The sequence below is a fragment of the Rhipicephalus microplus genome, chromosome 7 (genome assembly GCF_043290135.1).
Source record: "Rhipicephalus microplus isolate Deutch F79 chromosome 7, USDA_Rmic, whole genome shotgun sequence".
Lineage (NCBI taxonomy): Eukaryota > Metazoa > Arthropoda > Arachnida > Ixodida > Ixodidae > Rhipicephalus > Rhipicephalus microplus.
In genome coordinates, this window is record NC_134706.1 from 83,604,740 (window position 1) to 83,623,893 (window position 19,154).

Below are 19,154 nucleotides of genomic sequence, written 5' to 3' on the forward strand. Positions count from 1 at the left end.
AAAAATAGGCATCATGAGAAATAAAAAAAACATTCTGCCATCGGGAGTTGAACCCACGACGTGAAAGTTAGTGACGACAGATGCCGGGAACGGTACCCACTAGGCCACGATGACACACTAGAGCCATTTTAAAAGCCCCTTTCATGTCTGGCACTAGCCTGTTGCAGTGCCCTTGGTAAATTGAAGTAATGAATTATGACCGCGAGATTCACTATCGATTCCATGAATGCATAGTTTCTAAGTGCCTTTCATATGCGGGGTGTTGTCAATCGGCAAAGTGCAATTTCGTCGACGCCTCAACACACCACGGGGTGGCGACACCAGCCCAAGCGTCTAGAAGCGTTGGCTTCACTCATGCAATTTATACACACCGAAAATAGCTCTGTTAGGTATGTCTGCTTCAATCCGTTATAAGTCGGCGTTCCCTACTTACAGCAGCACTGATATAATTTGAAGACGCTGTGGAAGGGACATTTTTCGTTTTCTTGGTATGCAGTGCCCCCTCTCTCTGCACACTGGATTAGTTAACACGTATAAAATATTTCATTTCCATTTAAAAGCTTTCGTCACTGAGCATCTGCAAGCCAGCCCCATTGCAACGAACATAATTGTGAAGAGTGAAGGCTGAATTACATTGACTGATATGTGGGGTTTAACATCCCAAAACCACCATATGATTATGAGAGACGCCGTAATGAAGGGCTCCGAAAATTTCGACCACCTGGCGTTCTTTACCGTGCACCCAAATCTAAGCACACGGGCCTACAACATTTCCACCTCTATCGGAAATGCCGCCACCGCAGCCGGGATTCGATCCCGCGACCTGCGGGTGAGCAGTGTTTGTAATCTTTGTAATAGCACGGCTACACAAAGTCTTACGTATAATAGCGCTTCTAACAGACCGTAAAATGCAGCCGTTAGCTCACGTATCTGCCCTAACAGTGATTGAGATGGAAACATGGGTAATTTGATAATCCTAAATGTTCTATATGCATCTACAGCCTCTGTATGTATACAGTGGAGGAAGCTCCTGTTTTTTGAACAGTGATACCAGCCATGGAGGCCGCATTTTAATGGTTGTGAAGTGGCGCTAGAAGACCCTGTATTGTGCGTTGTCTGTGCACGTAAATGTACCCGAAGTGGTCGAAAGTTGCGGAGCCCTCCACAATACGGCGTCTCTCATAACCCTAGTTTATTTTTCGTAAGTAACCCCCGATAATATTTATTATTAATATTATTATTATTAGTAGTATTATTATTATTATATATTATTATTATTATTATTATTATTATTATTATTATTATTATTATTATTATTGTTATTATTATTATTATTATTATTATTATTATTATAATTATTATTATTATTATTATTATTATTATTATTATTATTATTATTATTATTATTATTATTATTATTATTATTATTATTATTATTATTATTATTATTATTATTATTTCTAAAGCGTTATGTTGCATAGTATGAAAGTGCGTACTAGCAATAATACTATTAAACTCGTGAGCGTATACACGCACGTTCATTTACATCATCATTTCATCTTTTTCAGGATGAAACGTCTGACCGAGTGAGGCCGTATGAAAAAAAAGCCGCCCGCATCTTCCCCCGGGTGAACTCGAGTAAATGCGTCACATAGTGAGGGGGGGGGGGGGGGGGGAGCGGCATATGTGGTGTCATTTCTGCAACCATGGCCGATGTTTTGAACAGGCGCTGTTGTTCAAGTGTAAAGTAATATGCCGACTCTCAGCATGAGCCATTAGGACAGGCGTGTAAAATGCGGCCTGTTGTAAGTTGCTTGAGCTCATCTGTGTATTTGTTGTATTTGTTGGCAGATTGTTGTAGCCTCAGTATTCGGCTCCTCAGCTCTGTTTCTTTTTTTTCTTCCCTCGAACCTCTATGGTAGTGAACGAAGTAAAGACTGCATGGCTGTCAACTCAACCGGGGCGCTTTAGTCCTATGGGGCAGCCTACTCAGCCTTTAGCAAGCATTCATTACGACACGGTCCACGATACTTGTCGCTTGTTTCTCAGATGACCCACAAGTTGCCCATGGGCTGCCAATCAGCTTCGGGATGTAGTTTTACAGTTCACACGGCAGAAATTGTGAGGCAGCGTTACTCTGAATAGACTCGTGCGTTGACTGTTCGGACGCAGTGCGGTTGCGTTTAGTGCTACCAGTTGACATGCTTGCAATCGTGAAGGGTAAGTTTTGAGGCACCACTTTCAGGTTGAAAATGATAGCTACACATTTGACTGTAGTTCACAAATGTAGTAGGTATCAAGAGGCCAATCATTATGCCCGATTACTGCAAACTTGCATCCCTTCTCTGAACACCAGCGGTGGCTGCATTATGACGGAACGACAACCGTACAGTGTATTTAGGCTCAAGCCTGATATCCCTCATCGAAAGCTAAATCTGGAAGAGTGTAGATATTTTTTTGTTTTATTTCTTACATTGCTTTACGTATGTGTGCACTGTGCACATGTATTGCTTAATTTGGAACCTAGTGCACCTCTCGTAATTAGTCAGCGATAGATAAATACATGCAAAAAATACACTGCGTTACTGTTCCTAACACATCAAAAAAGAAAACGATTGGCATAGAATTTATTCAAACGTGTCACAGAGTGCACCTTTTTTGTAAGCCTAAAGAGATCTAAATGAGGAACAAAAACAGAAGTTCGTGCGTTTGAGAGTGATAGCTAATATTCGCTATCCTGCTTTATTGATTATGTGTTTGACACCAAATCGGCCGGAAACTTTCCGTGTGATTTTTTTGTTTTCAGGACGTTCTTCTGCATATGTGATTGTGGCCCACCATAAGCAATGAACTCTTGCGGGGAGCCGTTTTTTTTTTTTACATTAGGCAGCGATGACACCTGTTTTTTTATACCTTCATATAAATTTGTAGAAACAATATTTCACTCACATTGTGTTGTACTGCATTGCTCCAAGTATGTGATCAACATGACAGTTACCAGAAATGAGCCCAAGTTCACGCAGTTCGAGAGGTATCGATGGTTCTGCGAACTGAAAAAAAAAATTGATGTATTTTTGAATTCGCAAGCTTACCATATTGACGCAGTTGAATGCTTAAACGGCGATGCTCATTAGCACAACATGCATTTGAAGGGAGAAACCTACATATAAAAGAGAGAGAAGGAGAATAAGGATGAAAGAAAGGCAGGGGGGTTAACTATGGCTAGGCCTGGTAGGCTACCTTGCAGTGGGGAGGGGGTAAGGGGTATAAAAGTTACAGAGATAGAAGGAGATAAATGTCACTCATGCCATTGACAAACGGCATTTATGTTCTTAACATCACAGACGGTGAGTTACACCCGTGAATTAATGGAATGAACGCATTAGTTGCATTAACTTGTATGCGCGGTCTAATGAACCAAAATCCTGCCTTCCTATTGGTGAAGCCATGATGGTGCCGCTTGCGTCCTCGAACAGCAGACTTCTGAAGGCTTGCGAGAACGGAAGTGATGGTGTCAAGCAGTTGCAACACACTTCGAGCTGTCGGTGTTAGCATCTTCCTCAGAAGCAGGTGCACCAGGGTGCTGACCATGACGATAACTTGTCATCGTCCGTCGAGTTATGCGCTACCGATGAAGTATCCCTCACTGTTGAAGTCTGATGCTTGTCATCAGGTGAATGTATCTTTAAAATTTCGGGCCAAAGTCACCTGCATTGCTGGTAGAGGTGCTACTGTCCTTTGAGGCTGCTGCGTTCGGACTAGGTTGTAAAAATGAAGTGTATGCTTCACTGCTAGCAGAAACGCCTTTGTTCTTAGAAGCGACAGTGCTTTGCCCGAGAGAGAGAGGTGGTGGTTTTTGACATGCTTCGCGAAGTGACAAGGTTTTGGAGGCTTTGGAACAGAGATGGCGACGGGACCATCGTCGCATAATGAATGCAGCTGCTTCTTGGTGTGAGATGTCATCTCTGGCCATTTCCATCAGTATTGTTAGCTCCGTTCGAATAAAAGGACAGTCCTTCGAAGGGGTATCATACAGCTCATTGCAATTTGAGCACTTCAGCATCGTGGCCTAGCACGTGTTTTTGTTGTCGTGCCCAATGAATCGGCAACAGACGGTAGAGTTCATGCACACACCACTTACGTGACCTAACTTCATGCACTACCTGCACTCAAGTGGTTTCGGTACAAAAGGTTAAACTGCGTGTCAGAAGTGGCCCACCTTTACGTGTGATGGAAGTGATTTATTCTTAGATGTAATTCTTATGCATCGTGATGTTCTGCTACGACATATTGTCACGGGGTCGCGACATGGCCGAAGACAGGAGACTTCGTGTTGGGATTTAACTGTTTATTTGGACGAACCTGTGCCCGGTGAACAGAAAGTCCAATCACAGCAGCAGTGTCACACAGATAGCAGTCTCGGACTGATAGCGGCGAAGGGAGCGTCGGCCTTCGATCAACAACTCACAAGCGGCGAAGCGCGTCGGCATTTATACTCTTTCCATCGAATGTTCTAGCGTTATCGCTGGCGGTGGCGTAGGTTCCAGAAGAATCTGTACCGTCCGCACAGTGGGCGTGATCTTATCGAAATGATCTACTACAGTCCGGAACCTTCTTGATAACTGCAGGCGCGCTTTGCGCTGAGAATCGTGTGGTGTTTTGGGACGATAACGAAAACTTGAGAAATGGAACGTGGCATTGCCCCCCTCTGAAAAAAGGCATCGTCCCGATGCTTTAACTAAAGTTGAAGGTACAATAATAATGCAAGAAAGTACAATGAATAAATTACGATACAACAATAATACAAAAAACACTTTTTCAGTTTGTTAACGCGCATGAAACGGCTTGAGGCGCGCGACATGCACAACTTCAGGTCGCGATCGGCGTCGTTGAGAGTTCGTGATGCCGTCGGGGACAACCTCGTAATCAAGTGGGCCGAGACGTCGAACCACCCTGTACGGTCCGAAGTAGCGTCGCAGAAGCTTTTCACTTAGTCCACGTCAGCGTATCGGCGTCCACACCCAAACACGTTCACCGGGCTGGTATTCCACGAAGCGTCGTCGAAGGTTGTAACGGTGGCTGTCTGTCGTCTGTTGTTTCTTGATACGGAAACGCGCTAGTTGTCGGACTTCTTCAGCACGTTGAAGGTACTCGCTCACATCGAGGCTTTCTTCGTCGGTGACGTTGGGTAACATGGCATCGAGCGTCGTTGCCGGGCTCCTTCCGTAGACCAATGTGTATGGAGATATCTGCGTCGTCTCCTGCACCGCCGTGTTCTATGCGAAGGTCACATACGGAAGAATGGCGTCCCACGTCTTGTGTTCGACATCGACGTACAATGACAGCATGTCGGTGATCGTCTTGTTAAGCCGCTCGGTGAGGCCGTTGGTCTGTGGGTGGTACGCTGTCGTCCGGCGGTGGTTTGTTTGGCTGTATGCCAAGATCGCTTGAGTTAAGTCGGCAGTGAATGCCGTTCCTCTGTCGGTGATAAGGACCTCCGGGGCGCCGTGACGTAGGACGATATTTTCAACGAAGAACTTAGCTACCTCGGATGCACTGCCTTTTGGCAGGGCTTTTGTCTCGGCGTAGCGGGTGAGGTAGTCGGTAGCTTCCACGATCCACTTGTTTCCGAAAGCCGACGTCGGGAACGGCCCTAGTAGGTCCATACCAATCTGCTGAAAGGTCGGCAAGGTGGATCAATTGGCTGCAGAAGTCCCGCTGGCCTTGTCGGCGGTGTCTTGTGTCACTGACAGTCCCGGCATGTCCTCACATAACGAGTAACGTCGGTGGTAAGACGTGGCCAGTAGTACCTTTCTTGTATCCTTGCGAGCGTGCGAGAAACACCGAGGTGCTCTGCCATCGGATCATCGTGCAGGGCCTGCAGGAGGCCTGGTCGCAGAGCTGAAGGCACCACAAGGAGGTACTTCGCTCGAAGCGGTGAAAAGTTTTTCTTTTGTAGAAGACCGTTTCGTAGGAAGAACGACGCAAGTGCGCGCTTGAATACCTTCGGGACTTCGGCGGTCCTGCCTTCGAGGTATTCTATTAGGGCCTTAAGTTCCGGGTCGGCCCGCTGTCGTTTAGCGAAGTCGTCTGTAGTTATCGTTACCAAGAAGTAGTCCTCATCTGGGTCGTCGGGTAGCGATTGGTCGGGAATTCGAAGCGATTGCCGAACTTTTTCTCGCACAATGTCGGTGATCGAATCTACTTGAGGTTGCGCCGAAGGCGACAGTTTGCGCAGCTCTTCCCACACGATCGCTCGGATCGTTTCACGCAGGTTGTCGGAGTCACTGGCTTAAGCAGCAGCGCATTCTGGAGTCAGGCGACGATTATACTGTCTTGTGCGCATGTCCAGGGTTTTTTCGATGGTGGTCGCCTTGGATACAAATTCTTGGACGGTGTTCGGTGGATTCCTCATTAGTCGCGCGAACAGCTCCTGTTTGACCCCTCGCATGAGGAAACGAACTTTCTTCTCCTCAGGCATGTCTGGGTCAGCGTGACGAAATAGGCGAGTCATCTCCTCTGTAAAAATTCCAACCTTTTCATTTGGTAGCTGAACCCGGGTCTCTAGTAGAGCAGCGGCCCTCTCTTTGCGAGCGCCGCTCACGAACGTTTGCAGAAATGCGCCGCAGAAGACATCCCACGTTCGGAGCGTGGACTCCCGATTCTCTAGCCAGGTCCTTGCGGTGTCTTCCAGGTAGAAGTAAACACGATGGAGCTTTTCTTTGTTGTCCCAGTGGTTGAGGGCGGCCACACGGTCGTATGTTTCTAGCCAGGTTTCCGGGTCTTCAAACGATGACTCATGAAACGTTGGTGGTTCCCTGGGTTGATGAATGACGATCGTGGGCTGGGACGCTCCGGTTGTCATAGTCGCTGCAGTAGAGGTCATTGCCTTGGCTTTCCGCGCCTTGTCTTGTAGAAGCCCGTACTCCGGTGGGAGACCTTGCTGTGGGTGGCTTGTTCGCTGCTCTTGGTTGGCGTCGGTGTCTTCTCCGCGACGTGGGCTGGGTTCACGGCTTGACGGGGGCGTCCGGTACATGAACGAAGCAGCACCTCCACCAGATGTCACGGGGTCATGACGTGGCCAAAGACAGGAGACTTCGTGTTGGGATTTAACTGTTTATTTGGGCGAACCTGTGCCCGGTTAACGGAAAGTCCAATTACAGCAGCAGTCTCACAGAGATAGCAATCTCGGACTGATAGCGGCGAAGGGAGCGTCGGCCTTCGATCAACAACTCACATGCGGCGAAGCGCGTCGGCATTTATACTCTTGCCATCGAATGTTCTAGCGTTATCGCTGGCGGTGGCGTAGGTTCCAGAACAATCTGTACCGTTCACACAGTGGGCATGATCTTACCGAAATGATCTAACACAGTCCGGAACCTTCTCGAAAACTGCAAGCGCGGTTTGCACTGAGAATCATGTGGTGTTTTGGAACGATAACGAAAACTTGGGAAATGGAACGTGGCAATATACTTGCAATGATGGAATCTTTCTAAGCCGGCTTAATCAAGATTAGAAGGACCGAGTTGGTAGTGGAAGTGCTAACTTCTTTGACCAGTGGTATATGAGAGTGGACTTTCATTCCATTAAATTGCGTACCTTCACGCAATCTGTCAAGCGCAGTCGCATGATTGACGTCAACCGCTAGAATGTTTTTATGGCTATTCACTATGACTTCTTTTACTTCGTTCGGTATCAGTGCATCTAGCTGTACCAGTGCATCTAGCTGTTGACATTGTCTTTTTATCATGTAGTTCACTTTCGATTATGCTTTGTACCATTGACAATCATGCATCTGTTGAATTGTGTTTTTGCCTCCCCCTTATGTAACACCCCGCAAAGAGTCTTTCAGTGTTCAATAAATGATGATGATGATGATCAATCACGGCTTGCCGGTTAAGGCGTCTCATGTTGTCACTAGCGAGAATTTTGTCTTACTGACTACTATAGGTACCCGATATTACAAAGCACCATCTTACTGACTTACTTCTGTCCTACTGACTTTCTATCAGTACTCGATATTTCAAAGCACCATCTGCCATTTTGTCCTGGGTTGGACAAATACGACCAGTCGCATCACACACTTACAGCTTGCAATCGCTCGTTTCTTACCTTTAGTCTGTGTGAGCTTCTGAATGCGGCTGGCTGGTATGCACAATACGAGGGTGCTGCGGCAATGCTGGGAACAGGATGATACTTTTTTACACAAAGAACTCATAATCTACTTGCCGATGAGCTGTTCGAAATACCTACGTAAAGAATGGCGTTGATGAGATATGCATTCCGTTTTGCTGGGAGAGCTGATTTTCTCATGGAAAAAAGCCTTTTAGCTTCATTTCCCGTGTTCGTGTAAAGTTCGGTTGCCTCACCTGCGAGCGATGTAATGTAGACGCGGACTAAAAGAAGTGACACTTTCTTTTTTTATAAGTGCGTTGCTTTAAACGTCAGACGTGTACATGTTTTTGCTCAGCGAAGACAGTGGCAGTTTTTCTAAGTATGACCCTGCATCAAGCTAAATCAATGGTCCAAGTCTACTACTACTAGCCGTACTCTCGGTACAGTGCGCGCTTACGTGGAAATAGAATAGCGTGGGTTACTCTACTTTTTTTTCGGCAAAGCTTCGGTTGCTTTCTTGACTAACAATTGCAGACGGCCTTTCCATTTTGCAGGCGGGAAAGAATCAATGTGGCGAAGAAACTTCCCATTTGTCAAGGATGTACCGGCGCTGCCTGGCTTTCAGAGACACAGTTTGAACCATTTCAGGAAGCTAACAAATTCATCAAAATACTTTGCGAAACGCGTCCACGCTTCGATCTTTCCAAAAAATTACATGTTTTCAAGCGTCGGAACTTTGACCAAAGTATGTGGCGGGGATGTTCGTGTTGTGCACAAGCAAGCGAGAATTTCAACCTTCAAAGCGTACTTTTGTCCCAACACATTAGGAAATAACAATGAGTTATTCGTTCACACTAATTTGTCTTGAATTACACAGGACAACACCTCCTCGCTGATCGTAGGGGACGTCAATGTGGACATTTCAGAAACGTGGCAGGCTGGGTCAGTTGGTATTGGTTCATGGTGTAACTGTGCACAACACTAAGAAAAAAAGAGAAACACAAGCAAGCAGTGACTAATATTCGTTCTGATCACCAGTAGGTGTAAGGAATAAGCAAGCCTTAGAAACAAACTGATTTGATTGATATGTGAGTTTTAACGGCCCAAAACCACCATATGATTCTGAGAGACGCCGTAGTGGAGGATTGCGAAAATTTTGACCAGCTAGGGTTCTTTAATGCGCACCTAAATTTTAGCACATGAGCCTACAGCATTGCCACCTCTATCGAAAATGCACCGACAATGCAGAAACGGACGAAGCGCAGGAGTGGAACCGAATTAGTGCAGTAAGGTGAGGGGCACCAACGTACAGCAAATCTAAATACCACAGGTGGAACACCCTTAAATATTGCCCAAGGTAACGTAAATATTTTCCACGCAGTCAAGGAGACTACAAGAACGGGAAAGTGTGATTAGCTGCTGATATGCGCAGCTTGCGCAACCTTACGGGGCTTTTTATTTCTGTGTTCAAACAATATTGAAGTTCCATTAAAGAACGGCAAGCGCCCACAATGTATGTCGGTTGCACCAGCCACTGCAGGTCCGCATCACAGTGTTCTCCGAGTTTAACATTTATCCAGGATTGAGTCTGCTAACATAAATCACATACACAACTGATACCACCGTTCTGCGAGCGGCTTGCCATCTGCACAATGATATGGCCGCCGTATACCTTCGCAGCGCTTAGCAGGCCCGTGTTGTTTTACTTTGATTTAGGTGCCCTTCAAAAACCTCAGCTGGTTGAAATTTCCAGAGCCTTCTACGGCGTTTCTCATGATTACGTCGTGGTTTTTGAGCTATTAAGCTCATGTAATGAATAAATTCAGGGTCAATTCAGAGCTCCAATGAATTGAACGCTTGCGTGGGCCTACAAAAGAAAACGTGATGCCAACGGTTATTACTAATAAAGTCAGCCCTTTGAAATCACCCCTTCATTGCTGGAACTACAGGTCTGTGTCTCTTTCGTCAGATACTAAGTTGCTCACATATGTAAAGCACAAACGACCCGAGAGCTGAAGCGCTTCAAACGAGCCACTTCTAAGCTGCACAGGCCTTTCTTGCTTTGCACAGCTTTCTCTTGTCACAAGTAGGCTAGATGCAGGCACTTGAGAGCACATGTTGGCAATAAGAGGTGGAACTAAGACACAGTAAAGAAAAAATTGAAGGACCCTTAAGCTTCACCTCAAAAAGTTGAACGGGATGGTAATGTGCTGTCTCTAGGGCGTTCTTCAACCACTTGATGCATGAAATCTTTCCGACCTTGCTATTCAACCACCACGTGATCTTAAGGGAATAGGTGCAGCAACGCCAGTGCCTTGTGTAGTGGGTTACCGGCTTTGAACCATGAAGTCATTATGATAATGACGTGCTTTGACGTGCAATGGCAGTGTACGCCTACCACGCATTACTACTGCAATAATTCATGGCATATTGTGAAGCATGTATACAAGACGCGTGTATTTGTAAAGCATGAAAGTTACTTTCACTGCATTTCCAAGCAAAGGAAGTTATTTTCACTGTATTCACAAACAGAAAAAAAAAGGCGCGTGGATGCTTGTTAAAACACCTGCTTGCCACGCAAACTACCCGGGTTGGATTCTTAATACGACCCAGAATATTTTTTATTTACTTTATTTCCATCTTTTTCAAGTTTGAATTTTTGCTCACAACCAACGACGCCGACGCCGACGCTGACGCTGGAATTTCTGCAAAACAAGATATTTAACGATATTGCTTTAATGTAGTTTCCCAAGTAATCACTTTGACTCAGACTCACCAATATTGTTTTTAACTGGACTGACTCAGACTCCTATACTCGCTAAACTTTTCTGGAACTCAAACTCACCAAAATGTTAGTCACCTGCACACATTCAGGCAGATCGACAGACTCGCTCGGCTCGATCTGTGTCCGAGTGAGTCTGAAGAAGTTGACCTACGAGTGAATGCGCTCCCCTAGGCTTGAAACCATCGTTTATATCAGAACATTTAAATCATTCATTTCCATGCGGTCATTGGTTAAAGTCAGCCAAAGAACTGTGGATACCTAGCGCATGGGGCGTCACCCTGCTAAGCTCGAGGGCACGGGGATAGATAAATTACCATTGGACGGAAGTGCTTGTTCAGGTGTCCCGAGTGGTTGAAACCAATGATCCTTAAAATTAACTACAGGAGACTCTAGCGCTGCGATCGTTCAGCGACCATGTAAATGATAAGTAGTAAAGTAGTACACGGTTTGCCTATCGTACATGTGGGCGGCGAATCGCACTTGTGGCTTCATTTGTTGCTCTGTTTCAGATTTGTATTGAAGGAAAGAATAAATGCTTTTGAACTTTGGGACCTGATTAGAAATGGTAAGCCCAAAAGATTAAGGTGGGGAAGCGCAACCGCGGAACATTCGTTGATTATTGTTTCGTGAGAGAACAGCTACAAGCCACATGAACTCATAAGGAGCCAAAAGTACGAATATTAGACAAATTCGTGTACTACTAATTATTTCCATGCTCGCTGAAGCGCCGTGCGTTGCAGCCCCTATAGACACTATCCTCAAGCGGATATATAGGAAACTCTATGATCGAAACTATGGAGGGTTGTTTTATGTGGTGTGACTCACAATTATATCAGCATTTCACCTTGTAAATCGTCGAAGTTATTTCTACTGCTAATTTAACCAACAAGCTACGAGATTTTAATAGTACGAAGTAATGACTATCTTTTTCAAACCAAAAACGCAGCTTCTGTGCAGTGACAACTTCAGATTTAGTGGTTCGAGGTTTGAAGAGTAATGGACGGTTGGTGTTAGTCACGGAGTGCAACCTTGAAGGTACAATAACCTCATCCCAGAGAGATCGGAATGAATACAATGCAGAATGACGCCTCACATATGCACGCGGGAAAGACTCCCATACGCGCAGAAATATGACCTATTACTATCCAAAAGGCATCAGTGGGACCTATACATAGCAAATGGCACTTAAACTGGCCGACGATCGCTAGTGACGTTTATTTTAACATAAATTTTTTTGCATTGTTAATATCCTCTGATGAGGCCCATAACGCCGCAGAGAGACTTGGTCTTTCTGTTCCGACGTGGGAGTGGCCTCTAAGGTGCTGAAGCACATTCCGAAGGGCTCAATAAAGTTCATCCATCTGTCTACTGCAATTAGTGAGCGATACGTTCCATAGATATGTGGACAGGCTTTGAGATCGACAATCGCACTTCGTTGTCTTTCTAGGCCTTCACTGACACTAATAAATGGTTACCACTCTAAAATTATATGCCAGCCAAAAAATATCACCTTGTTATTCGTATGTGCACATAGTGAACTTTAATGGCCCACCCCGATGTCATGTAGTTAACCGAATGGATTTCTTGGTTCCTTGTTTTTAAGTGATACGCGCTGCTTGAAGCAATTCTACTACGTGCTGCTAGACGCATTCATTTTGCTAAAAGGCAACTTGGAGCCTGAGAATAATTGCATCATCCGCCCACATTGCACAACCAATACATATATAGAAACCTTTATGAGTGTGCATTTATTTCGAATGTGACCGTTTTTTTATAATTGCGCTGTATTCGAATCTAATTATTTTGTGACACGAAACTCGGCCGTTGCACAAAGACCGCATAGTTTATTGAATACCAACTGCTGTGGGTAGTGTTTAAAGCATGAATTGTGCAACGTTTTCCATTACACGTTATTGAGGTAATTATGCGTGATAGTGTGGTTGTCTTCAACTTTCCCTGAATTTTCAGTGGCATCTATGGATTCGAGGGCATTGTCTCTGGTACCATCGAGCAAGTCTGACTGCTGCTATGGTACGGTGCTTCGCAGGGAACGTTTACAAATTTCAACGACCGCGTTGTATATCTATATCTCGAGACACATAAGGATGTACGTCATGAGCGCCTCGTGGCATTAGGCACTTTTTTGTCTTTTTGTTCCTCAAACGCGCACCTATTTAGTGTAATCACGCGTGCACGTGCGGACAGATCACGGCCCCTTGCGGCGACCCAAGTAACTTACGAGTGTGCCGTGCTCAAATCAGCCGATGTAAAGATACTTAAGCTTGTGACGCAACTATGTTTGGATATATAGCATCATTTATCGAGAGTTCAACCAATTTTGATAACTTATTGTGATTTCCAGGCATCGTGCTGCGCAAGGCTCAGGCAATGTTAATTTTTTTTAAAAAAGGCTCCTTTAATAAGGGTTCTAGTTGGGCGTCTGCTGCACTCTTTGCGAGCGCACTCCGCCGTTGGAAATAGCTGAGACCCTGCATCCACGGAGCTCCTGCGGAAGCCCTACTCAACTGTCTGATTGCAGCCTTCACAACAGAGCCGAAAGGCTCGTTTTATCGCCGCGAATTGTATGAGACGAGGCCATGATGTGCACATCACAAATAGCATGGCCCTTAGGTAGAATACTTCACTGCCGTGCAGAACGCCTGGGTTACGTAGATTCTGGCTTGAGCTGCATTTCAATTTTTTTTTATCGGGGTATTGCAACCACCGGCAACGATGCTGACGCTGCCAGCGCATTTTCTGTGGCACAGTGTTTCTCACGCTATCCCCGTTAGAATTCTTAATTCTGGTTGATACAGACAAGGAATAAGGGGTGTTGCTTACGCTAATACCATGGGGGCTCTTACGCAGGCACGGAAGTGCCCGCCTGGTGGAGGAAAGCAAGAAAGAGAAATTAGAGGACCCGCTTTTCTTTTACACCCAATATAAATCAGAACAAACAGTAGGAAGAAGTAGACAAAGGGAGAAGGCAAAGAAGTTAACAAGAAAGATATCCGGTTGGCAACCCTACAACGGTGGATTAATGGAGTGGACGAAAAGATAAGTTGCTCCTGGCCATTACGGAAGCTGTTTCTTTCAAATAACGCGTGCGGTGCTCTGAAAACTAAGCTACAATGGTGTAGGTGTCGCCATCCGCACTATGGGATATGTAAGTGTATTTGACTCTTACGTTGCCGGATAAAAAAAAAGGCAGATGAAAAAAAGAGCTATTTTTCATCTGCCTCAGGAATATAGTTCGTGCCAGTTTGAAAAGCACTGCAGCACGCAGTGCAGCATGCCAAATTTTGCAAAACGAAAAGCTCTTTCAAAAATATGTGTTGTAGAGCAATAAAATATATTTTCTAATTAGTAAAAACGTGAAAAGTGTGTAAAACGTGAACAGTGTGCAACAGTGCAATATTAAACACTAAATATGCAAAAACAAACACATTGAGGACTCAAGAGCTACGTTTTGGAGATAAATGACCCAGGAACAATATAAAATATAAAAAAATTTTGTACAAAATGCTTCTATTCACATAGACGAAGAAAATCTGAGCCGTGGTGACGCTTCAATGCTCGTGCCATGTGATGAAGTATTGCTTAGTTTTTTGTGAGACACAAGTGAACTCGTACACCTTTCTCAGTAAATGGGATTTTTAAAGACGGTAGTCTTTCTTGGGGACCTTCCACGCAAAAGCTTTGGTCTGTCTGTCTGTCTGTCTGTCTGTCTGTCTGTCTGTCTGTCTGTCTGTCTGTCCGTCTGTACATTTGCCTGTTTGTCCCCCGTAACCGTGAACCGGGTACTCTAAACAGCACCAGTCGATACCCCGAATGGCCGACCCCATCCGCAGCGCCCACCAACGTTGCTCAAGGATCAGCGTTCATATGTGTGTGATTGTCAATTAAAAAGCAAATATTGCGCATATCAGAGGCACCATAACAACACATATATATTCTACATGTTCGTCTTTTACTAGAAAAGGCATACATATGTAATTCTAAGGACCGTAGTGCTTACCACGCTGCTCTGACCATGCAATGCTTGCACGAAGAAGCGAGTGTTTCCAACGCTTTGCTAAGATGACACGGTGGTGGCACCTACCTGTCGCCTTGCATTCTACACCTTATCACCACTGAGACGGGCGCGCACGCCCGTATCAGGGCCACGTGCTTTGTTTTCCAAGAATAACTGCCAGGTGGCACTCATGTCTCACGTGTGACGTGGCTTGATGCGCTCGTTCACCTCCGCTGCACACTCGGGGCACTCTAACGCAGCGCCTCCGGAATACCATTCACCAATTTTCTTGCGCAGAACATCAAAGAAAGGTTTTGTTCACTCTCTTCACACGCAAGATTATCGTCTTTCGACGACATTTGCAGATTACATTCCGATACGGGGCCAATTTTTAATGCTAAGAACCAGCGAGTGTTTCAGTACAAATGGATGCCCGTGATGTACATAATCTTTCTATAAATGGAATGTCCATACAACTTCGCTATTTCGTCCAACGTCACCTCTTTTCATGAGCCACCTCACTCCGCATAGGTTGGTGATTTAATATATGCATCAAAGGATATTTGGTTCATACTTCCACGTTGTATTAAAAGATTGAAGAAAATGGCGCGCAGTTCTAAAACGTTTCGCACTGCTTCATAGTGGGGGCCAAAATGTGCTCCGGTGGCCTTCTTGCCTTCAGAAGAAGCTCTGCAGTCGACGTCGGCGCACCACGCTTCAGTTACGTGTGGACCTCACGCGTAACTAAACCGTGCACAAAGGTTACCAGCTACGCACTTGCGGTGCAGGAGACAACCTGAGGCCGTAAACAAAATGAACACATGAATGGCTGCAGATGTCTCAGGCTGACGGACAACATAGCCACCATAAAAACCAAAGCTGAGGTGTTCTCATCCCATGACTCTAAGGTCGTCCTCACTCTATTCGCGTGGGGTCGCAAGACAATTGCGATCGGCAAGAATTTTTTTGTAGTTCTGTTTTGTTTTTATTTATCTATTTATCATTTTTAGGCACATGCGCCCACCAACGTGCGCGTGAGGACGACCCCATAGGAGCGACTAAAGACACTAGACGCGGCCCTGCGACTCATATACTCCTAACGTGAAAATCATGACATGCGTGTCATGATTTTCATGTTATGACTTGTCAACACTACATGCCACGCTCATGCGCTCGCGGCCGTTTTGCTAGCTTCACGTACACCAAATTTGGCATTACTGGACGTAACCATGTAACTCAACTGAACTATTTAATAAACTTGACTTGACTTGACTTGACTTGACTTGAATAGATGCCGAAGATACATGGCTGGTGCAAACTTGATAATTATAAGATGTGTGTCATGCAAGAACATGATTACACTCCACGCTCTTGATGCGCTCGGAGCCATTTCGCTAGCTTCACATATAGCAAATTAGGTGTTACGTGACGTCAATGGATGACGATAGTATATGACTTGTGCAAAATTGATAATCATGACATGAGTCTTATGTATTAACATGACAACATACCAGGCTCATGAAGTGCTTGGGGCCCTTTCGCTAACTTCACATGTATCAAATGTCGTATTAGTGAGCTGAATGGATGGAAAAGGTCGAACACGTCCGAACATAATAATAATGACATGCTTGTCATATAAAACATGACTACATGCTACGCTCATAGCACGCTCGCAGCGGTTTGGCTTGTTTCACATATACCGAATTTCGTATTAGGTGACGTGAGTATACGACGAAGGTAAATGACACGTGTAAACATGATAATCATGACATGCTTGTCATGTGAAATACGATTATATGCTACGCTCATAGCGTGGTTGCTGCCGTTTCGCTTGCTCTACATATACCAAATTAGGGTATCAGGGGATGGGAAAACACGACAAAGGCAAATAACACATCCAAACATGATAATCATTATATGCATGTCATGTAAAACATGGCTGCATGCTACGCTCATAGCGTGCTCACGGAAGTTTCACTATCTCCACATATACGGAATTTGGTATTACATATATGTGGAAACATATGTATTGGTACCATGTTTTCAGCATTACTAGCAAGAAGGCACAATGAGCGCCCGGCGGTGCATGCTCTCATTTCCTAAGCGTACTTTGCCCCGCAGAGAGGAGAAGGTGGACGCTCGCTCGCGCGCCCTCATCTTGCGGTGGGGAGGATCATTCGTTGGGCTGCCCGGTGGCCTTCACCGGAACAATTCTGTTGTAGTTACCGGTCGCAAAAAGGTCCCTGCGATTGTTGCCCAGTCTTTGTTTGCGAAAAAACCGCGCTTTTCAGACTCAGCGAAGTAACAACTGAGATACTTATTCGCACTCATCTGTGCCTGTGAGTACATTTCGTGTGTTAATTGTGCGTGAGAAACGCTTTGTCTTTGTGGCAAAGCTGTGACGTTTTTTCTTTAGTAAGTATCGCGTGCTCGGTGACTTTTTTTGGGGGCGAAGATCCTTAAAGCGGCACCCGTTCATCCATCGTCGTAGTCGTAGTGCGTAACCAGTTTTACGCTTTGACCTGCAAGGGCGTGCCGGTGGGAGATTTTTCATGTGCGTTGTTGAACAATAAAAAATTTGCAGCGTGAGCGTTAACTCAAACCCAAATTCTCCTGTCTCTCATTTCCAGTTAGCGGCCATTGGCATGTAAATTGAGCAGTATCTGACAAGAAAGGAGGGCTAGGTTATACTCTCTAGGCGTAACCTGCTTGGTTTTAGAAAGGTTTAGCGAGGGTTGGGCCGCAGTGCCATGAATACGGTGAACTAGTATATACCATGATTTCGAGGTGGTTAAAGGTGGGAAGTAGACACGAAGCGCAGGACGTAAGAAAGTGTGCGTGTGCCACATCTAGTTTAGTCCTTGGAATGTCCGCTGGATGGCGGTGCTTTTATATGCGGAATATATGATGAAAAGATGCGAGATGGTGGTACTTAGAGTGTTGACTAGAAGGACGAATGGATCCACAGACAGAAGCATGGACGGACGCATGAATGGCTGCACGTATGGGCGGATGCATGGATGGACGCAGGGGCGGATGCATGGACGAACGCAGGGACGGACGCACAGATGGACGTGCCGACGCACGAACAGACGCACGCACGGACGGGCGAATGGACGCATGGATGGTCACACAGACGGACGCATGGATGGACGGAAGCAAGAACAAATGGACAGATGGATGCTTCACCCCACTCTCCATCATTCACCCCGTCGATATGCTGCCATTTTTTTCGTTTTCTTGTAATGTCACTTAGGTTAAACAAACGTTAAGTTCTGTGTTGGGATGGTGAAACGTGCTCTATCACTTGTCACAAATAGCAGCCTTGAAGCGAAAATTTGGGTCCCTCTAAAGCTGATAGTTTAAATCGTGGGCTGTTTCACATGATCACCTCCTCACTCGTTTGTTAAAATTCGAAGCAAGAATACTTCAATGACCCTTGTCATCCTCATACGTGGCGTTTTCTTTTTCTACTATAGCCTCATGCTCATTAACCGAAACCGACAAGAATAGACTTTTTTGTGACTGACATTATAGACGGTTCTGCTGCAACAACTTTTTTTGCCATCGTGCTTCTGGTCCCTGAATACCAGAAATCTAAGTTATATATTGTGGCTTAACTATATGTGGCTCAATATTATTCTTATTCAGAAATAAATGTTACACTGGGTTCTTATCGAAATATGTTGTTTGGGCTTGAGCTGGCTCGTGAAAAAGTCTAAATCTACTCGAATGAATGGTATTGCAATATTTCGTGACAAATTTATTATCATGTTTGTGCTTCCGTCGGTGGCGTTCTTCGTCGTATGGTCTAATGGTGATTACATAGATTTGAGGAGCGACCAAGGATTGATATGATATATATGTAGGGTTTAACGTCCCAAAACAACCATATGATTACGAGAAATGCCGTAGTGGAGGGTTCCGGAAATTTCGACCACCTGGATCTCTTTAGCGTTCACCGAAATCAGAGCACGCGGTCCTATAGCATTTTCGTCTCCATCGAAAATGCAGCCGCTGCAGCTGATCTCGTGACCTGCAGGTCATCAGTCTAGTGCTTTAAACACTAGACCACCGTGGTGGAGCTCTTGGTGTTTAGAAAAAATGTTTAACGATTTCGAGTACTTCGTACTCAACTATGAGAGAGCACTGAGCCATCCCGCTGAAACCCTGAACGGTGCCGCAACTGAGGTGGTGCAAAAAGTGCACTATTATGATGTATCAACAATGTTTTCTCGT

The 19,154-nt window shown here is 45.2% G+C and overlaps 1 protein-coding gene across 25 annotated transcripts in view; it reads right to left on the reverse strand.

Moving 5' to 3' along the window:
* Positions 1–19,154, reverse strand: part of LOC119180070 (uncharacterized) — a 103,081-nt gene that overhangs the window by 79,997 nt on the left and 3,930 nt on the right. For 15 of the 25 annotated variants that reach the window (XR_012884959.1, XR_012884960.1, XR_012884961.1 and 12 more), the window contains exon 2: positions 2,950–3,050. Coding sequence is in view for 16 of the 25 variants with exons in the window: in XM_075869363.1 (XP_075725478.1) it covers positions 2,950–3,050 (101 nt within the window). In the remaining 9 variants the exon portion in view is untranslated. Of the gene's footprint in view, positions 1–2,949; positions 3,051–8,112; positions 8,180–8,253; positions 8,370–19,154 lie in introns of all 25 variants that reach the window. The other 10 variants (XR_012884965.1, XR_012884964.1, XR_012884963.1 and 7 more) reach the window with 2 other exon arrangements.